This window comes from Carcharodon carcharias, chromosome 18 (genome assembly GCF_017639515.1).
Source record: "Carcharodon carcharias isolate sCarCar2 chromosome 18, sCarCar2.pri, whole genome shotgun sequence".
Taxonomy (NCBI): domain Eukaryota; kingdom Metazoa; phylum Chordata; class Chondrichthyes; order Lamniformes; family Lamnidae; genus Carcharodon; species Carcharodon carcharias.
Window position 1 is genome coordinate 11,426,758 of NC_054484.1, and position 20,180 is coordinate 11,446,937.

At 43.9% G+C, this 20,180-nt stretch overlaps 1 protein-coding gene across 1 annotated transcript; it reads left to right on the plus strand.

Annotated features, from left to right (window-relative positions):
• The first annotated feature begins 2,547 nt into the window (after positions 1-2,547).
• Positions 2,548-10,639, plus strand: LOC121290761 (lysozyme C-1-like). The gene is made up of 4 exons (XM_041211649.1): positions 2,548-2,677; positions 5,709-5,882; positions 7,366-7,444; positions 10,279-10,639. The coding sequence occupies exons 1-4, from the start codon at positions 2,548-2,550 to the stop codon at positions 10,343-10,345; spliced, it is 450 nt and encodes a 149-aa protein (XP_041067583.1). The 3' UTR covers positions 10,346-10,639.
• Positions 10,640-20,180: the final 9,541 nt, after the last annotated feature.

Here is a 20,180-nt window from a genome sequence, read left to right on the forward strand (position 1 = left end):
TAGCCCTGGGGAATTTGCACAATGCAATGATTCTATATGGTTTTATCTACAGGATGGTGAGATCCCTATAAAGCTGGACACCCTGTGAATGTACCCCTGGCTAGGTCCATGCGTTAGTCCTTCCCTACCGGTGCCATGTTGTACCAACCCCAAGGTTTGCATGGTTGGGATGTTGTCCAGTTTTTATTGCACAGAATGTGTAATAGATATTTAAATATGTTTGGCTGTCCTAGTGCACACCTTAGTGTCGTGCTGCTCCTGAAGAGTTTGGATTATAGTGTGGAAGAGTGACAGGCTGGGACAGTGGGGTTAGGTTGTCAGATTTCCCCAAGCAGGAAACTGTTGGCCTTCCCTCAGAGTAGTGTTAAACATTTAAACACCTTTTGTAGGATGAGGCTTCAATTGTGTCATTTGGAGTGTCACCCGTGGTTCAGTTGTTAGCAATCTGGCCTCTTTCAGATTCCATGGCACTAATTCAAAGAAAATCATGGAAGTTATCCCTGGAGTCTTGCTGAATATTTATGCGTGGCTCAACATCAATAATGAGGGATTATCTGGTCATCATCATGTTGCTGTCTGTGGGAGTTTGCTGTGAGCATATTGGCTGCTGTATTTCCCGAATTACAACAGTGACTACATTCCAAAAGTACTTCCTTGGCTGTGAAGCACTTTGGAACATCTTGAGGTCTTGAAAAGTGCTGTAGAAATGTAAGTCTTTCTTTCAATTGCGCCTCATATTAAATTAATTGTTACGTTTATTCCATCATTCTCGATTGCTTTTAGTGGGAGGCAACCTTCTAATTGAGAAGCACCACTGACCACAGCTGACACCTCCCAGTTCAGGTGGCTTGTCCTTTCACAAAAATCTCCCAGAAATTCCCCACTGCTTTCCAGGTGCTAGTTATGATATGGTGTGAGGTGCATTTCAAAATAGACAAGGGCTTTGAAGGGTTGGCAATGTTTGCTCAATCAATTTATTTAAAAAAATGTGACTGGGATCCAAATCTTCTCTTGCACATGGTTTTCAGAAATCACTGAAGAGGTAATGTCTGGGAATATTTGTTTTCTGTGCTTTGTTTCAATGTTGTGCAATGTGAACATTGAGATATAAAGTTGTTGCTCCGAACAGAATTAGATTCAGGTTGAGGGAGTCAGTGTCAACTCGACAGGACAGTGAATCAGCCTGAGCACCCGTTCTTCAAATTGTGCCAATAGGTGAGTGAATCAGGGCAGGATAACCAGAATTTATTGAAATGTTTTAATCCTTACAGTTAAGACTTTAATGCAGTCCTCTCTATATTATCTAATCCCTATTTAAATTTAATGGATTCAGCTCATCCCTCATCTCAGTGACACTCCCAGTGTTTCACTATAGAATCATACAGCACAGAAGGCAACCATTCAGCCCATTGTGCATGTGCCACCACTTTGTAAGGGCTATTTAATTAATCCCACAACCCTGTATGCAAATTTCCTTTGGAAATATATGTCCAGTTCCCACAGTAAATTTACTATTGAGGCTGCTTTGAACACCCTGTTAGGGAGTGCATTCCGACTCCTCTCAGAAGCTGGACACCATCCAGCACAAGCAGCCTGCTTGACTAGTGCCTCGTCCGCCACCTTCAACATTCACTCTATCCACCACTGACACACAGGGGCAGCAGTGTGTACCATCCACAAGGTGCACTCCAACAAGTCACGAAGGCTTCTTAGGCAGCACCTTCCAAACCCACGACTTCTGTGATCTAGAAGGATAAGGACAGCAGATACATGGGAACACCACCACCTGGATGTTCCCCTCCAAGCCACACATCATCCTGAAATGGAAATATATCACCGTTCCTTCAGTGTCCTTGGGTCAAAATCCTGGAACTCTCTCCCTAGCAGCACAGCAGGATGTACCAACACCACACGGACTGCAGTGGTTCGAGAAGGCACCTTCTCAAGGGGCAATTAGAGATAGGCAATATTTTCTGGCCGAGCCAGCGGAAAGTCTAAAAAAAATGTTTAAAAATTCATTTGTTCAATCACTTCAATTCTGCTTCCCCCCCCAGCTATGCAATAGCTCACGAAGAAGCCCAGCTTTATCTTCTCAGGAAGCAGTGAAAGATGTGGTTCTTGATTGGGAGAGCATTCATATACATTTCCCTCATTCATATACATTTCCCTCACCCACTGCTGTAGTATTAACCAATCTTTATAGAATGAATTGTTTAGAATTCTCAACATCCACCCAATGTTATAAAATTGTGTTCAACACCTCGCAATTTCGATCGTGCTATTTCCGGTTTGTTCCCTAGATCAGTTACCAACAATCAAAGCCCACGTTCACAGTTGAGAAAGTTAAACCTCTTCACCTCTTGTCCCTCTGTCACATCACTTTAAATCAGCATGAAGCTTAGTAATCTTGGTCTGATCTTAAATAATTGATTTTTTTTTTGTTCCAGAATTTTAATCCAGGAGCTAGTTTTACCAAAACAAAGGAGAAACACAAGGCATCTTTCCTGCAGAACCATTTGAAACTACACTCGTGTACTTCCCAACAAAATGAAGATCCTTTTAATTCTCAGTGCTCTGCTCGCAGTTGCAAGTCCTTACACCTATCAGAAATGCGAACTTGCTCGTGTTTTACAAAGCAATGGATTGGATGGGTACCAGGGTTACAGTCTGGCAAACTGTGAGTCTTATGTTTTCTACACTAGCTTTTTGCAGCTGAATATCCTCACCTCCTAGGCCTCTAACCACGCTATCCCTTTTGTACTGATTTCATTACATTTATAAATGCACCATTTGTAAATTTTCTTCATGGCTTTTGTTGTGAAACCTACTGCTTGGTGTAGAGGTGAGGCAGACTGATCAGGAGGTTCCAGGTCTTCAGTATTTCATGGGATCTGTGTGTCGCTGGCAAAGTCAGCATTTGTTGCCCAAACCTAATTGCCCTTGAGCTGAGTGGCTTACTGAGCCATTTCAGAGGGCAGTTAAGAATCAACTACATTGCTGCGGGTCTGGAATCACATCGAGAGCAAACCACGTAAGGATGGCAGGTTTGTAAAAAGCATTTTACGGGATGTGGGTGTCACTGGCTGGGCCAGCACTTATTGCCCATCCCTAATTGCCCTTGGGAAGGTGGTGGTGAGCTGCCTTTTTGAACCCCTGCAGTCTATGTGGTGTACATACTTCCACACTGCTGTTCAGGAGGGAGTTCCAGGATTTTTGAACCAGCAACAGTGAAGGAACGGCGATATATTTCCAAGTCAGGCCGGGGAGTGGCTTTGACGGGTACTTCCCGATAGTGGTGTTCCCATCTATCTGCTGCCCTTGTCCTTCTGGATGGAATGGTTGTGGGTTTGGAAGGTGCTGCGAAAGGATCCTTGGTGAGTTCCTGCAGTGCACCTTGGAGATGTTACACACACTGCTGCTACTGTGCGTCGGCAGTGGAGGGAGTGAATGTTTGTGGAATGTTTGAATCATGCGGGGCTGCTTTGTCCTGGATGGTGTCAAGCTTCTTGAGTGTTGTTGGAGCTGCGTTCATCCAGACAAGCGGGAAGTATTCCATCACGCTCCTGACTTGTGTCTCTTCCTAAAGGACATGGGTGAATCAGATGGATTTTTACAACAATCGATGATAGCTGTCATGCTCAACATTACTAAGATGAGCTTTATATTCCAGACTTGTGAACTGAATTTAAACTCTACCAGCTGCCACGGTGGGATTTGAGTCAATGTCCGCAGTGCATTAGCCCAGGCCCCTGGATTACTAGCCCAGTGACATGACACGTACCACTATACAACTGTCTCCCCAATTCCGGTATAGAGCTGTGCTCAACTGAACTCAGCTGATGGTACTTTATAATTGCCTTCAGCACCCCAAACTATGTCAGAACACAATACTGTTGTTGTCTTGAGGTAACTACCCGAGAACTCCTTTTTAATCTAAGTACAGGCTCCTCCATCTCTCTTTGCGTAATAAACCTGATGTACCGGACAGGGCTCTTACTTGAAAAAGATAACATTATTTACAAAGCTCTTGTAGAAGCTACATGTTTGAACCAGATCCACGGGTAGAAAGCTCAGCCCCTAAGTTTAGCCGTGCCAAGGGCTGATTCATCAGTACAATCACGTGACCCTTAAAAGCAGTAGGAAAAATTTTACCCACAATCACTACACTTTGCAAACCCAACTTCCTTGTGGTTGATTTGAGCACAGACCAGGACTTCAAGTTGGTCACTCTTCCTTTCCAGAACCTTCTCTGCACCTTTTGTTGTTCCCCTGTATCTCAAATTTAAACTTTTCATCCTGCTGATTAAATCCTTCAATGGTCCCATTGTTGTCTATCTCTGCAGCCTCCTCCAAACCGACAATTCTCCTGAACTCTCTGACAGGAATACTTTGCGCCATCTCTCCTGCCTTTACAGATACAAAGCTTCCACTGCTTTGACCCCACGCTTTGAAATTCCTTTCCCCTGTCTTCACCTCCATCTTCTCTTTTAAGATCCTTCTTCAAATCCTTCAAAACTCTTCCACTGAAGTTTTTAATCACCCTTCCTCGTTGCCCCTTTGGCTTCATGCCTTAGAAAATCTTTCCTATGGGCAGGATTTTCAGCTCAGCGTTTGGGAGAGTGCCTGACAGGCACGAGTATGAAATAGCGTGCGGGGTGACTCAGGCGAGTGTCCCGATGTCATCGTGCACCCGCACGATATTTCGGTCAGCAGTGCGCCCGCTGGCAGTTAAAAGGGCAATTAAGCTGATTAATCAATTAATTAAATAGATTTTTTTCCCTGCCCATCCGACCTTACAGTTGGCAGGCGGGTGAATAGGCCAAAGCGGCCTTTGGATTTTTAAGGAATCCTCATCCACAGGTGGGATGAGCTCTAGGATGATAACTAAATATAAAATAAAAAATTTTTAGAACTCATTCTCCACCTGTCCCTGCTCATGTGTCAGAGTCACATGAGGGGACATGTTTTCCATTATTTTTAAAACTTTATTTTTAATGTGAAAAATCTTCAGCTCCCTGAGCCAGCTCTGTGCCTTCGGGGAGATCTCACTGAGCGCACCTATGCACTTGTGCATACTCCCGCGCTCGTACCTCTCCCCCAGTCAGCGCTCAGCGTTGCAGCGCACTTTTCACACTTTCTGGCTGTTATTTGACCAGTCGGCGTGAAATCAAGGCCAGAGCCCAATCGTGGGCAGGAGAGAGTTACTCAACATCTCCCGGGCCCGCCCACTGATCCCAGCCAACGAGGGGAGAATCCTCCTCTATGCCAAATAAGAGAAATCTATCAATCTTAGTTTTGAAGCTTGAAAAGCTAACCCCGCATCCCCTAACACCAACCCCCCATCCCCATCCCCACCCCCTGCAACCCTCAACTCCAGCCTCACTTACTTTCTGGGGAAGAAGGTTTCAGATTTCTGCTATTTAAAAGACCTCCCTCAACACAAGGATTCCACACCACATGGGAATTGTAGCACACAAGTGAAGATTTCTCAAACTGAGCAATTTCCTGACGTTGATTTCTCAGTTTATAAAGGAGATTGAAATTGCAAATGGCACCCATGGAGAGAAATATATGGGAGAGGACCAGAGGAGGAACAGTGACAGGAAGTTGTTTCAAAACCCATGCTAGTCCAGGCTGTCCATGATGCAGCTTATCAGTGAGGATATGTGAGCGATGTTTACGGTGTAATTTCTTTTCCTTTATTTTAGGGGTGTGTTTGGTTCAATATGAAAGCACTTATAATACACAAGCAATTGGACACAATAGGAAACGTGGAAAGATTGTATCATCAGACTACGGGCTCTTTCAGATCAACAGCTACTGGTGGTGTGATGATGGTCAGACCCCAAACACACATAACGGGTGTCGCAAGAATTGTGCTGGTGAGTTATTCAACACATCAATAAAGGAAGAGTTTGTTTCCTTTCTCTCCTAGGATTTATTCAGTGCATTCAACATAACAACATGTCCCATGGTGCTTAACAAGTGTATGATCAATAAAGTGACATAAGGCACATAAGGAGATATAAGGACGATGACCAAAAGCTTGGTCAAAGAGTTGTGTTTGAGTGTATTAGAAAAGGATGGGAGTGAGTTTTGAACGAGTTCAAGTTTGTGAAGGGTGTTAGGTGGTAATCAGTAGGAGGTTTGCTAGCCCATTTTGACATGATGCTATAACATTTCAGAAAGTCTGGAGTCAATATTGAGAACTCCAAGAGCCACTTCCTCCTGACTGTATATCACCGTGTCGCCATGCTGGCGATTCTGTCTGTTGGCAGGACGGGATATACCCAGGGATGGTGATGAAGGTGTCAGGGACATTGGCTGTAAGTTATGTTTTGCTGAGCATGATTATGTCAAAATCTTAGCCTATGAGACATCTCTCCCAATTTTGACAAAAATCCCCAGACGTCCATGAGTCAACCACATTGCTGTGGGTCTGGAGTCACATGAAGACCAGAGCAGGGAAGGACAGCAGGTTTCCTTCCCTAAGGCAGGTTTCCTTCCTAAAGGACATCTCAATTGGCCCAGCAATCACAGCCTGTTTTTGGGGAGAGAGTTCCAGATTTCCATTACCTTTAGTGTGGAATAGTGCTTTCTGATTTCATTTCTGAATGTCCTAGCTCGAATTTGAATGTGACGAAAACAAGAAGGCTAAAAGTAGAACCATTACCACTGAGGGAGAGGGAATGTGGTGGTGGAGGTGGTGGTGGTGGGGTGGATTTCAGTCGTAGTACTGGATGAGGTTAAAGAGATGCAAAGTGCGATTACATAGAAAGGAAAGAATTTAAAAACAGAGATAAGAATTTTAAATTTGAGGCATTGGTGAACTGGAAGCCAGTGTAGGCCAACGATGATGGGTGTTATAAGTAAGTGGAACAGAGAAGTGGGATTGATATGTTATAAGGTATCAGCAGTTTTGATTGCGGTGAAGTTTATTTCAGGCAGAGGATGGGAGAAGAGCATTATAGCAATCCACGTGTGGTCCAGTTTTTGTGATAGAGTGAATGTTTGTCTAATTCACTTACAATTTGTAACAAAGAAATGGTGAGAAACTCTGCTCATAAGGTCAAGACTGAATCTGCTGCTGGGGTGATTCCCACAACTTATCCCAATTCTCTCTGATGCGGCAACTTTATATCTCAGCAATAGTGTTGCACACAAGTGGAGCAGAGCGGAGAAAGCAAATGTTTCCAGAGATGAAGTATTTAGTGAACCCTGGGCATCTGGAGCCCAGCCACATTTATTTAAAGACAGGACCATCTTCGCCAAACCAAAAGCCTTAGGTGATGGTCATCAGTACACACTTCACTTATGAACATTCAATGAATCGATTTTAATACCTCATTCCATTTTTCTTTGTAGATTTTCTCAATAATGACATCAACGATGACATTGTGTGTGCAAGAAGGGTAGTAAGAGATCGCCAAGGAATGAATGCCTGGTACGTTAAAATGTTTTACTTCCTTGCTTCTAGCTGTCTCTAAACATCAGTTGCATTTGGGAGTGTTGGACGCCTATAGATTGGTATCTGCAAAAACTGTAGCCTTGGTCTATGAACTGTCTATACGTGTCACAGACTTAATGCACTGGATCGGCCTTTTCCTATTGGATATCCTGAAAACAACTGTAGGTCTGACTTCTAGCTTGATTAGCTCTTTCACTGTTCAATGGCTAACCCTAACCCTAAACCTAACCATAAATGTGACCCTATGGCTGAAAATGATTGCTTTCAGTTCGTTGCCTGTTCCTGATAGCTCTACTTGTTATGGCTGATTCATGTCAAAAAAAAGGAGAAATGCAAAAGAAAGAAAGCTTTCCTTGGTCAGGAATGGCCTTCAATGGACATTGCCTGAATGTCATGAAATAGAGGCACAGCACATCCTAACCCTCACAAGGTGAAGCCAGTGAGCTTTCCCCACACCCCACAAAGGAAGCAGGAAAGGAGGTAAAACCCAGCTCCACTCAATGGGAAGTTTGGGATGGATTTTTGATTGTGGAATCCTGTTATGACCACAGCTGATGTTAATTGCTGTGCAACCAAGTCCCAGAGGGAATTTTGGCTTCTGGGTCATGCTGTATTTTTTTTGTATTCTGAAAATGTGAAGAGGGCATACAAATCTCAGCATTAAGAAGTCCAGTAACACTTTTGGGATTTTAAAAATTAGAAGTAATGGGTTTGTTCACAAAAGTAAAGAAAACTTTAGCACATAAGATTACATTTGCACAATTAAACTTAGTCTTACAAAGCATTCCCCCAAAAGTATCCCTACTTGGTTAGACCCACAAATAAACACCTCCCAGGCAACAATTCCTTATAGGTGTTTCATTATAAAAAATCCAGTAATGTTACCCAAGGCAAAATGTTGTAACTTCAATAAAGGCCTACCACATGACTTTAACTCTTCCACTTAGTTGTGAATATACAAACTTCAGAATAAAACTGCTTTTCGCAGCCTAATACTTCTCTGGCTTGGCTGGGTAATTGATTCAAACTGCATGTTCTCTCAGCCACAGCCCCAGCTATAGGTTTGGCTGTTACATCTCACAGCTCCAGCTCAACAGCTACAGCTCGAAATGGCCCAACACTAAAATACAGTTTTTCCCTTTCATCTCATGTTCCATTGTTCTCACACCTCTTTGAGACTCAAATCCTTCCAAACTTAAAATATTTCATGTTTCCATCTTGTCTTTGCTTTTGGGTCAATATCAATTTAACCATGAACTCCAACAAGATGCAAACATGTCCCTTGGCATCACTGACTCCCCTTCGATATTCAAACAAACTCTCAGCTTATCTAGAAGTGCCAATGTTAGATGTAACCTATACACTGGTACCTCAACCCTAACACCTCTGCCCTTTTAAAATTTTATACCCGCCCTGTCCCCCTCCAGACAACCTGTCTCCAATTTATCTCTGCCCAGCTTAATTAAAACATGCACACACACGCACGCACACACGCACACACACAGACACACACAGACACACACACACATACACACATACATACACACAAACACACACACACAGACACACACACACACACACACATACACACACATATACACACACAAGACACACACACACAGACAAACACACACACACACACACATACACACACACAGACACACACACACATACACACACGCATACATATACACAAACACACACACAAGACACACACACACACAGACAAACACACACACACACATACACACACACACACACACACATATACACACACAGCCTTTTCCACAGAATGACACAATATTACCCAAAAATATTTTAAAAATACATCTATTTCTCACACTACCCACACGGCAATATACTAATTTTAATTCACAGCAATGCCTCACAGAGGCATGAGAAACAAAGATGAGGATATTAGGAGGGGTAACAATAATGTTCAACAGAGAAATGGACATGAAGTAGGATCTGAAAGGAGGAATGTGGATGGGATTTGAATAGGGAATTCTGGATGTGTGGGCAAGAGAGCTGAAGGTACAGGTGCCAATAATGGGCTGACCGTTGGGCAGTCAGTGAAATGGAGGTGTCCCAGTGGTTCTAGAAATAGGGCCGCTTGAGATCTTGGGCAACAATTTTAAATTTGAGGTGTTGGTGGATGGAAGATAATGTCGAGCAGAAGATGTTTGTGTTATGAAAGGTCTCGGTATATGTAATAGTATATTGGCAGCAGAGATTAGGAAGCGATGAAGATTATCTGGAAAATAGGACAAGAGCATTGTACCAATCCATAATGCGGTCCAGTTACAGCGTTACAGTCAATGCTGCTCAGCCAATTTGCTTTCCCAGTTTAGCACTGGTTCTCAAATGTCTGATGTAAACTGGTCTGTCGATGGTGACTTTTTCACCAGCAGTTGCTGGAGTGTTCAGCATCATCATCCGCAGCATGACCTTTCATACGCACTGTTTTGGTTCACACATAGTGGGCGGAATTTAAAAAACTGATGTGGGCTCAGCCCGCCACTTGAAGAACCAGCGGGAAAACCATGTCGCTTCTAAGGGGCGGCCTGAGCAGATTAAGTGGCGATCAGACATTTCACTGGCCAATGTCGGGCCTTCCCCAGGATTTAGGACCCTCAGGGTGGAGATCCCACCTCTCCCAGAGCAGCCAACCAAACTGAGACCCAAAGCTCTCCATTGCCATCAGCACCACGGGGAGAAGTGGCTGCTGCCGGTACTGCACCTAGCCAGGGGATCCAGGCCGCAGATCATTGCTGCAGTTCCTTCATGTCTAATGTTTGTCTCTTTTGCAGGTATGGCTGGAAGAATAACTGCAAGGGCCAAGATCTTAGCCATTTTCTGGATGGCTGTAACATATAACAGGCGAAAGAGCTGATTTTTGGTCCACTTGCCGTAACCAAGTCTAAAACCTGCCGCATTTATCTTGACATTGTTAAAAGTCCAACAAAGGTGTGATCGGATCAGTCGTATTTTCTGCAGATGTTAAATACATAAAATTATGTAATCATTTTCTGTGCATTTGATGAGTCTAATGATTGGGGTCCATTTGAGGGCCCTCCTGATTGGCCACCTTCACTTTTTCTTTGGCAGAAGCCACAGATTAAGTTTGTGAACAGGACATCTGCCAATTGTGCCAAAGCACGGGGAAATGGTCAGGAGAAGCAATGAGGAAAATATCAGCCTAGCTGAGGATCAGATGAGGATTCCCACCGTCAAATATCCCTCCAATATCCAGTTTCTGTGGCCCCGAATGACCATGTGCCCCCTCACACAAGAGAAACAGCCAGAACCTGCGGAATGGACATTAGCTTAAATAGACACACCCTTCTCATGAGGGAGGGATAACATTTTTTTGGGAGGGGGAGATGAAACTACCTCATGTTGGACATGAGTTATAAATTCATCTTCATAGGAGCAATGTCAAATTTCTTTGGTTTCTCCCAAATGCGCAGCCTCCACCACCAATGCATACGCACCAGCCCTTCTCTCTGGCATTAAACAGCACCAAATTCAGCCAAGCAGATGCCATCATAATGGTGACAACGACTCTGAATCGTGTTACAGTGAGAGGTTGCCATGGTAACCATAAACCGGCTCCAGCCTTGTACCGATCCCGTTCATGCTTTGCTTATATTCCATTTAATTTTGTATGACACAGTGGACCCAAGAATAAACTCTGCTTTGTAGCACCTTTCTATGATTTGAATTATGGGAATACATAATCTGGGTGGTCATTTTACAACATTATGCCATCAATAAAGAAAGCCAAAAAATATCAAGCCTCAAATTTGTTTTTAGTTTCTTCAATTAATTTATTTATCCATTAATGTAGCTGTTACTGGCCCTTGGGAAGGTGGTGGTGAGCTGCTGGCTATTTTGAGCATTTCAGGTGTTGTTGGAGCTGCATTCATCCAGGCAAATGGTGGGTATTCTATCACACTCCTGACTTGTGCTTCATAGTTGCTGTACAGGCTTTGGAAAGATAGGAGGTGAATTGCTTACAGCCTCTGAACTGCACTTCTAGGCACAGAATTAATATGGGCATAAAGTCAAGCTTCTGGTCAGTGCTGACCCCCAGAATGTTCATGGTAGAAGTTTCAGCAACATTAATATCAATAAACATCAGGAGGAGATGGTTAGACTCTTTTTAAAGATGGTCATGTTCTGGCCCTGGTGTGCCATGAATGTTAAAGAACACTTATCAGCTCAAGCCTGATCGTTGTCCAGGTCTTTCAGTATGCACCAGAGACTGCTTCATTGCTTGAGGAATTTCAAATGGAAATGAACATTGTGCAATCATCAGTAAACATTCTCACTCCTGGCAACAGGATGGAAGGAAAGTCATTGATAGAGGAGATGAAGATTGTTGGGCTGAGGGCACTGCCCTGAGGAACTTCTGCAGCAAAGTCATCATCATAGAGTAATACAGCACAGAAACAGGCCCTTCAACCCATCATGTCCGTGCTGGCCCTCAAGCACCCATCTTTTCTAATCCCATTTTCCAGCACTTGGCCCGTAGCCCTGTCTGCTATGGTGTTTCACACGCTCATCTAAATACTTCTTAAATGTTGTGAGGGTTCTCTACCTCTACCACCCTCTCAGGCAGTCTGTTCCAGATTCCAATCACCCTCTGGGTGAAAAAGATTTTTCTCAAGTCCCCTCTAAATTTCCTGCCCCTTACCTTAAGTCTATTGCCCCTGGTTATTGACACCTCCGTTAAGAGGAAAATTTTCTTCCTATCTACCCTAGCTATACCCCTCATAATTTTGCACACCTCTATCAGGTCACCACACAGTTTTCTCTACTCTAAGGAAAGCAACCCCAGCCTATTGAGTCTCTTTACACAGCTGAAATGCTCCAGCCCAGGCAACATCCTGGTGAATAGTTTCTGCACCCTCTCCAGTTCAATCACATCCTTCCTCTAGCGTGACGATCAGATCTGCACACAGTACTCCAGCTGTGGCCTAACTAGCATTTTATACAGCACCAACATAACTTCCCTGCTCTTATATTCTGTGCCATGGTTAATAAAGGTAAGTATCCCATATGCAGTGAAGCTCAACGCAAACTGGAGCAACAGCAGCTCAGCTTTCGCCTAGGCACTTTATAGCCTTCCAGATTGAATATTGAGCTCAACAACTTTAGATCATGAACTCTCTCCTCCATCCCCACCCCCTTTCCGATCCCCCTTTTTCCAATAATTTATATATGTTTATCTTTTCCTACATATTTCCATTACTTTTAAATGTATTTCCATTGTTTTATCTCTACCTTTTAGCCTATTTCAATCCCTTCCCCCCACCCCACCCCCACTAGGGCTATCTGTACCTTACTCATCCTGCTTTCTACCCTTAATGTCACTATTAACACATAACTCAGCTCATATCACCACCATCAGCACCTCTTTGTCCTTTTGTCTATGACATCTTTTGGCAATCTACACCTATCACTGTATCTCTATCAAGCTTTACCTGTCCCACCCCCCCCCACCCCCCCACCTTAAACCAGCTTATATTTCACCTTTCTTTTATTTTTCCTTATTTCTGATGAAGAGTCATTCGGGCTCGAAACATTAACTGAATTCCTCTCCACAGATGTTGTCAGACCTGCTGAGTTTTTCCAGGTATTTTTGTTTTTACCTTCTTCACCACTTTATCTACCAGTGCTGCTGCCTTCAGATATCTATGGATATGTACACCAAGGTCCCTCTGATTCTCTGTACTTCCTGTGGTCTTACCATTTATTGTGTATTCCCTTGCTGTGTTAGTCCTCCCAAAATTCATCACCTCACACTTCTCAGGATTAAACTGCATTTGCCACTGCTCTGTCCATCTCACCAGCCCATCTATATTGTCATGTAATCTAAGACTTTCCTCCTCACTATTTCCAACACCACCAATTTTCGTGTAATCTGCGAACTTACTGATCATACCTCCTATATTCACATCCAAATTATTAATGTGCACCACAAACAGCCAGGGTCCCAGCACCAATCCCTGCGGTACACCACTCGTCACCAACTTCCAATTGCAAAGTCCTGGGCTGAGATGATTTTCCTTTTTATTTATTCGTTCACGGGATGTGAGAATTACTAGCTAGGTCAGCATTTATTACACATGCCTAATTGCCCTTGAGAAGGTGGTTGTGAGCCGCCTTCTTAAACTGCTGCTGTCTATCTGATGTAGGTACACCCACAGTGCTGTTAGGAAGGGAGTTCCAGGATGTGCAGGGATGCGTCACTGAACTTAGGCACTGGAGGTCCCTCTGGCCTCCCTGACATCTCTATAGCCTTGTCAGGGAGTTGGACATCCGGACGCCTTTTAAATATGGTGATCGGATATGATAACGAGGCGTGCGACATCTAGCCTGCCCCGCCACGTGAGATGTCAGCAAAGCGACTGCATCATTCATGATGCCAGGGCCAGAGGATACTGTGGGATTTCCTGTCGGTTTCCACAAGCAGGAAACACTCCCAGTCTCCACCCCCGCCTCGGGATTTAGTCCCGGATGGGAGAATTCCATCCAGAAATTTCAGCTCTGTCACCGCCATTTTCTGTTATTATTTCAAACTGGGCGTATCTATGAGCACAGTGCCTGTTTGCAAAAGTTCCCTGAGAAAAATCCCCTAATCTTAACCTCACCGAAAGGTCAGTCAGCAAACGGGAGGTTAGGAAGAATTACAATTTACCGAGCACCTCTGTTTTCTGGTCTGAGTTTAGCATATAAGCCTTTAATAGCAATGAATAAACACAAGAGGGAGAAAGGAAAAGAAGGGTTTGCTAATGGGCTGGGATGAAATCGGTTGGCCGGGGGTGGGGGGGGTTTGAGATACATTAACAGCCGCTCTGGAGCAGTCATGCTGAATGGTCTGTTTCTGCGCTGTAAATTATATGACATTTATTGTATATATCATATTCTCAGCGCCCATGTTAAATCTGGGGGTCTGTAAATAGAGATGAAAATGTCATCTTGATACTGATCTTGACAGCAATCTGTAGCTATGCACAGCCAGTGACTCCCTGAGTTGAATTTTGTGATGGGGCCGCAGGTTCTCTCACTGGGACGGGGGCTGGGAGCAGCAGCCACTTCCGATTGGACGGTGAGCAGCCAGTCACGTGCAATCTCATGGCAACTGGTGAATTAACACTGGGGAGTTCTGGTGGCTGACCACTCACTCTGCTTTGCAGAGGTGGAAAGTGAGGCACAGGAGGTAACATCCAGGCTTGGGGGCCAAATGCAAAGTGCTTTACCTGCCTAAGCCCTCAGCATTTATATGGACCAGCCATAAAGATATTGTGGCTACAAGAGCATTTCAGAGGCGAGGAATCCTGCGATGAGTAACTCACCTCCTGACTCCCCAACGTCTGTCCACCATCTACGTGACACAGGTCAGGAGTGTGATGGAATACACTCCACTTGCCTGGATGAGTGCAGTTCCAACAACACTCAAGAAGATTGACACCATCCAGTACAAAACAGCCCACTTGATAGGCACCACATCCACAAACATTCACTCCCTCCACCACCAGCACACAGTAGCAGCAGTGTGTACCATCTACAAGATACACTGCAGGAATTCACCAAGGCTCCTTAGACAACACCTTCCAAACCCGCAACCACTACCATCTAGAAGGACAAGGATAGCAGAAACATGGGAACAACACCACCTGGAAGTTCCCCTCCATGTCACTCAACATTTGACTTGGAAATATATCATCATTCCTTCACTATCACTGGGTCAAAATCCTGGGATTCCCTCCCTAACAACACTGTGGGTGTATCTACACCACCTGGACTGCAGCAGTTCAAGAGGGCAGCTCAACACACCTTCTCAAGGGCAACTAGGGATGGGTAATAAATGCTGGCCCAGCCAGCGACACCCATAACCTGTGAAGTAATGAAAAAAATTACTGGAATTTCTTTCCTAGATCTCTCTGCTTCTCTTTCCTCCTTTAATGTGCTCCTTAAAACTCATTCTTTTTACCAAGCTTTTGATCACCCAGCCTAACATCTTACGCAGTTTAATGCCAAATTTTATCTGATCACTAAAGCAAAATACTCAAAATTCCCCAAAATGGCTGGGGGGGCCCTCAACCATCTCATACCCATTTCCTGCACTCAGCTCTCACCCTTTCCCCTCCCACTCGGAACCACAATAGGATTCCCTGTGTCCTCCCATCTGAAATGCCTGACATTTCAATTCTCCACCGTGCTCTCACACTGACATTTATATTCTCACCCAACAGCAGAGTATTTCCAGAACTTTCTGTTTTAACCTGATTACTCCTCTATGAAATGTTTTGGGATAAGAACATGAGAACATAAGGAACAGGAACAGGAGTAGACCATTCTGCCCCTCGAGCTTGCTCCGCTATTCAATAGGATCATGGCTGAACTTCTTGTGTTTCGATTTCCACGTTCCCATCTAACCCCAATAACCTTTGGTTCCCTTGCCTAACAAGAATCTAGCTACCTCTGAGGCAGAGTTCCAAAGTCGCACAACCCCCTGAAAGAAAAAGTTTCTCCTCATTCTGTCCTAAAAGGGAAACCCGTAATTTTAAAACAATGCCCCCTTGTTCTGGTCTCACCCACAAGAGGAAACATCCTTTTGACGCCCACCTTGTCAAGGCTGTTCAGGAACTTGTATACTTCAATCAAATCACCCCTCACTCTTCTAAACTCCAGTGGAAACAAGCTGAGTCTGTCCAACCTTTCCTCATAAGACAGTCTATTCATTCCAGGTATCAGTCTAGTAAATCTCCTTTGAACCATCTCCAAAGTTTTTACATCCTTCCTTAAATGAAGAGATCAAAACTGTACACAGTATTCGAGATGTGGTCTCACCAATGTCCTGTATAACTGACGCATAACATTCTTACTTTTAAGTTCAATTCCTCTCATAATAAAGGATAGCATTCCATTAGTCTTTGTAATTACTTGCTGTACCTGCATACGAACTTTCTCTGACTCGTACTAGAACACCGAGATCCTTCTGAAACTCAGAATTATGCAGTTGTAGTATCTTACAATTTGTAACTGCCTTGCTGAGATGATGTAGAGGCCACTTCCTGTTATTTCAGAAGAGCCTAGTGTTAGAAGATAGACCATATTCTATGACACAGGATGTTGGTGCCTGAAGGGTTCTCAAAATTCCCACATTTTTCATATCATCAACAAAGATATGACTTTTGGACTTTTATGGCAGAGGACCCAACTGCTGAGTTAAGTGTAGAACCCTGAAGCCCATGAAGCCTGGGACTGGACATGCCTGGGCTTGTTGAGTGCAGTGTGGATTGTTGCCTGTAACCAGACAACGAGAAGAGACAGAATATGCATTCTTCCCTTTTAAACAATCAACCCAGAGAAAGACTTCAACTTACACGAAACTAAAGCCCATCAAAATCTTGCATAAATTATCACTACAAACTACTAAGGCAGGAAGGCCACAATCAATGCAATTATGCAAACCCATCAATACTCTACATATACAGTGGCTTTCAGTTCAAGACTAGTAACGGGGACAGGAATACAGCGATAAACATCATGTGAGCCCATTAAAAACAACGAGACAACAATCACCTGAAGTAGCCCAAATCAAACAAAGAACTAACCTTGATTTGGTTTCAGATAAGAAATTTTTAAAAAAAGTATAACTGGGCCACCAGTTATGAATGGGGTGGGCAGTTTTGGGCAGTGAGCAGTTTGGAGCAGTTGTAGCTGAGCCAAGCGGGGGGAGGAGATCTGGAGGTTTGCATGTCCGCAGGCAACATCACGGTTAGGAACACGGGGTGGCAGGCTCAACCGAAGACAATGAGGCCGCAACCAAAGCCCTCCACGAAGATCAACCACCCACAACCGCGCCCTCCACCCAACTGAAGAACCTTTGCAGATTCCACAGACCAGGACCAGGCCCCAGGGGACACAAAGAGTGTAACCCAAAACTGCAACCGGCTTACCTGGCTGGATTTCGAACTGTCAAGGAACCCTGGTTGGTTAGCGTGATTTCTGACCTCTCCTGGTTCAAATTAGCTAAGTTTTAGGGGTGGGACAAGGGTAAGGGGATTAGTAGCGTGATTTTCCCTCTTTATGCCGTGTGTTCCCCATTCTTAACCAAGTGTACTTTGTAGGTCTGTATAATCTCAGTGTAATCCTAATGTTATAAGTTCATTTGTGACTTCAATAAACCCAGTTTTTTTCTTGCACCAAAACCAGTTGTCTGCAGGACTTTGTCACAACCCCCAAATAAGTCCAAGGTCTAGAACCCAGGGAGTGGGAGCGATTCGGACCACTCAGAAGTCAGAGGTGAAGCTGACACACACCACCACCGCCTACAGTGCTCTTGAGCACACAATTATGCCCAGGTATGTTTATAATATTTTAAACCTTTGTCCAGCAGATGAACACTGCTTTTTCATTTTTTATTCCTATTTCATAGGAGAATCGCAATTTTAATTTTATAACTCCATATTTATTGCTGGATTGTCTTGTCACTCTATTTATAGCTGTATACCTTCACAAACAGAATGTGTAGAAAGGGAATTCAGCGGTCCAACTACTTAACATCTCATGCAAGGGCAGTTTAATGAGATGTGAATGTCCTAGAAATTCAAAGCGAACTAGTTAAAAGATTCTGGTGCTGCGATAGGAGGGGTACAACGCAGAGTGCTGAGGGCAGTCTCTTCCAACTTTACCTTTTGAACAATTGCTCAAAAATATCCGGGAATCCAACCCCTTACAGTGCTTTTTCCAGCTAGGCCTGGAATGGAAAAGAGTGTCAAAGCCAAAGAAATAGGGACATGGAATAAAAAGAGGCTCACAGCTTTTATACATAGAATTAGTAATGCTAGCGCCATTCAAGCCAATTGTTCTATGCCGGTATAATAACATAAAAATAAAGTACTGTGGATGCTGGAAATCTGAAACAAAAATAAAAATAGCTGGAAAAACTCAGCAAATCTGACAGTATCTGCGGAGAGGGACACAGTTAACATTTCAAGTCCGTATGACTCTTCATCAGAACTAAGGAAATAGAGAAATGAGGTGAAATATAAACTAGTTGAAGGGGGTAGGACAGGTAGAGCTGGATAGAGGGCGAGTGATAGGTGGAGGCAAAGAAGAGATTGCCAAAGGTGTCATAGACAAAAGGACAAAGGGGTGTTGACGGCGGTGATATTATCTAAGGAATGTGCCAAGGGGGACATTAAGGGTTGAAAGCAAGGAAAAGCAAGTGGCAGATGGCCCTAGTGGGGGGTGGGGTGGGGGGAAGGCATTGAAATGGGCTAACTGGTGGAGATAAAATGATGGATCGAAATAAATTTAAAAATAGGTGGGGAAAGAAAAAATATTTTAAAAAATGTATTTTAAAAAAATGCCTGTGCTGATGTTTATATCATGAGTGTCCTCCCACATAACTTCACCTAATCCTATCAGCATATTCTTCTATTCCTTTCTCCCTCATGTACTTATCCAGCTTCCCGCTAAATGTATCCAGATTATTTGCCCCAGCCACTCCATGTGGTGAAGTAAAAAGAGTGAGAATAGGCATGTTTGGAGGATTAACAACAGAACAGACCAGTTGGGCTGAATGACAGCCAGTCGACGCCTAGCAGATCCAAACAAACAGGAATGAGATAATTGAACAGAGAAATCTCTTTTATTAATGACTTTGTAGAAGCGATCAAAGACTCCCCGGGATTATTTATTGCCCGCAAAAGAGGGCAGTATAGTGTCTCACCTGAAAGATGGCACCTCAACAGTGCAGGTCTGGAGTGTCAGCCTCAAAACCATCAACTGCAAGTTTCCCTCTCAATCACAAATTTATGCTGATGTGGAAGTATATCACCATTCCTTCACTGCTGCTGGATCAAAAACCTGGAACTCCCTCTCTTTTAATACTGTGGGTGCACCTTCACCCACAGGCTGTAGCGGTTCAAGAAGGCAGCTCAGAACCACCTTGTCATGGGCCACCACAGTTGCGTAATAAATGCTGACCTTGCCAGTGACACTGACATCCCATGAAGAAATGTAAAAGAATTTGGATAATGCGCTCAAGTTTTTTTACCGCGGTAGAACCCACGACCTTCTGATAGGGTTGCTAACCTTACAGAACAACGCTGGAGTAAATTTGCGGAGAAAAATCATTGAGGATATAAAATTTCAATTTTTAAAATTTTCTTGGTCTCTGTCGTTGCTAATATTGGTGATGGGATGAAAGGAGCGGTTTGACTGACAGTCGCGACAAATCGACAGAGGCTCTATCCACCTGCCAATTGGCTGTAGGAAGGCAGTGTGTCAGGAGGGTGGAGAAGGGGTGGGAACACAGGGTGGGGAAGTTTACAGTGCAGTGGTCGTTTGATGGCACCTCCAGGATTTCCCCTAAACAGGGTTGGCTGCACTACCTCCAGACTCAGAGATGAGAGCACTACAACTGAGCAATGGTTGATGCAAATCACATCTCATCATGCTGCCATTTTAACTTAACTCATTCCTAAAAGTCTTTGAATTCCTCATCATCCTGCCTTGTTCCTTCATCTTAATTTTTTTACCCCAGCTGTGGGTGTCAACACTAACGAGGTTTAATTGATTTTCTTTTATTTTTTTTTACCCCATGATTTTGTCTTGAACTGTGAACCCTGGCCCTTCACCTTGTGGTTCCATTCTAATCACCTTTTTCCACCATTTTGAATTCTCAACA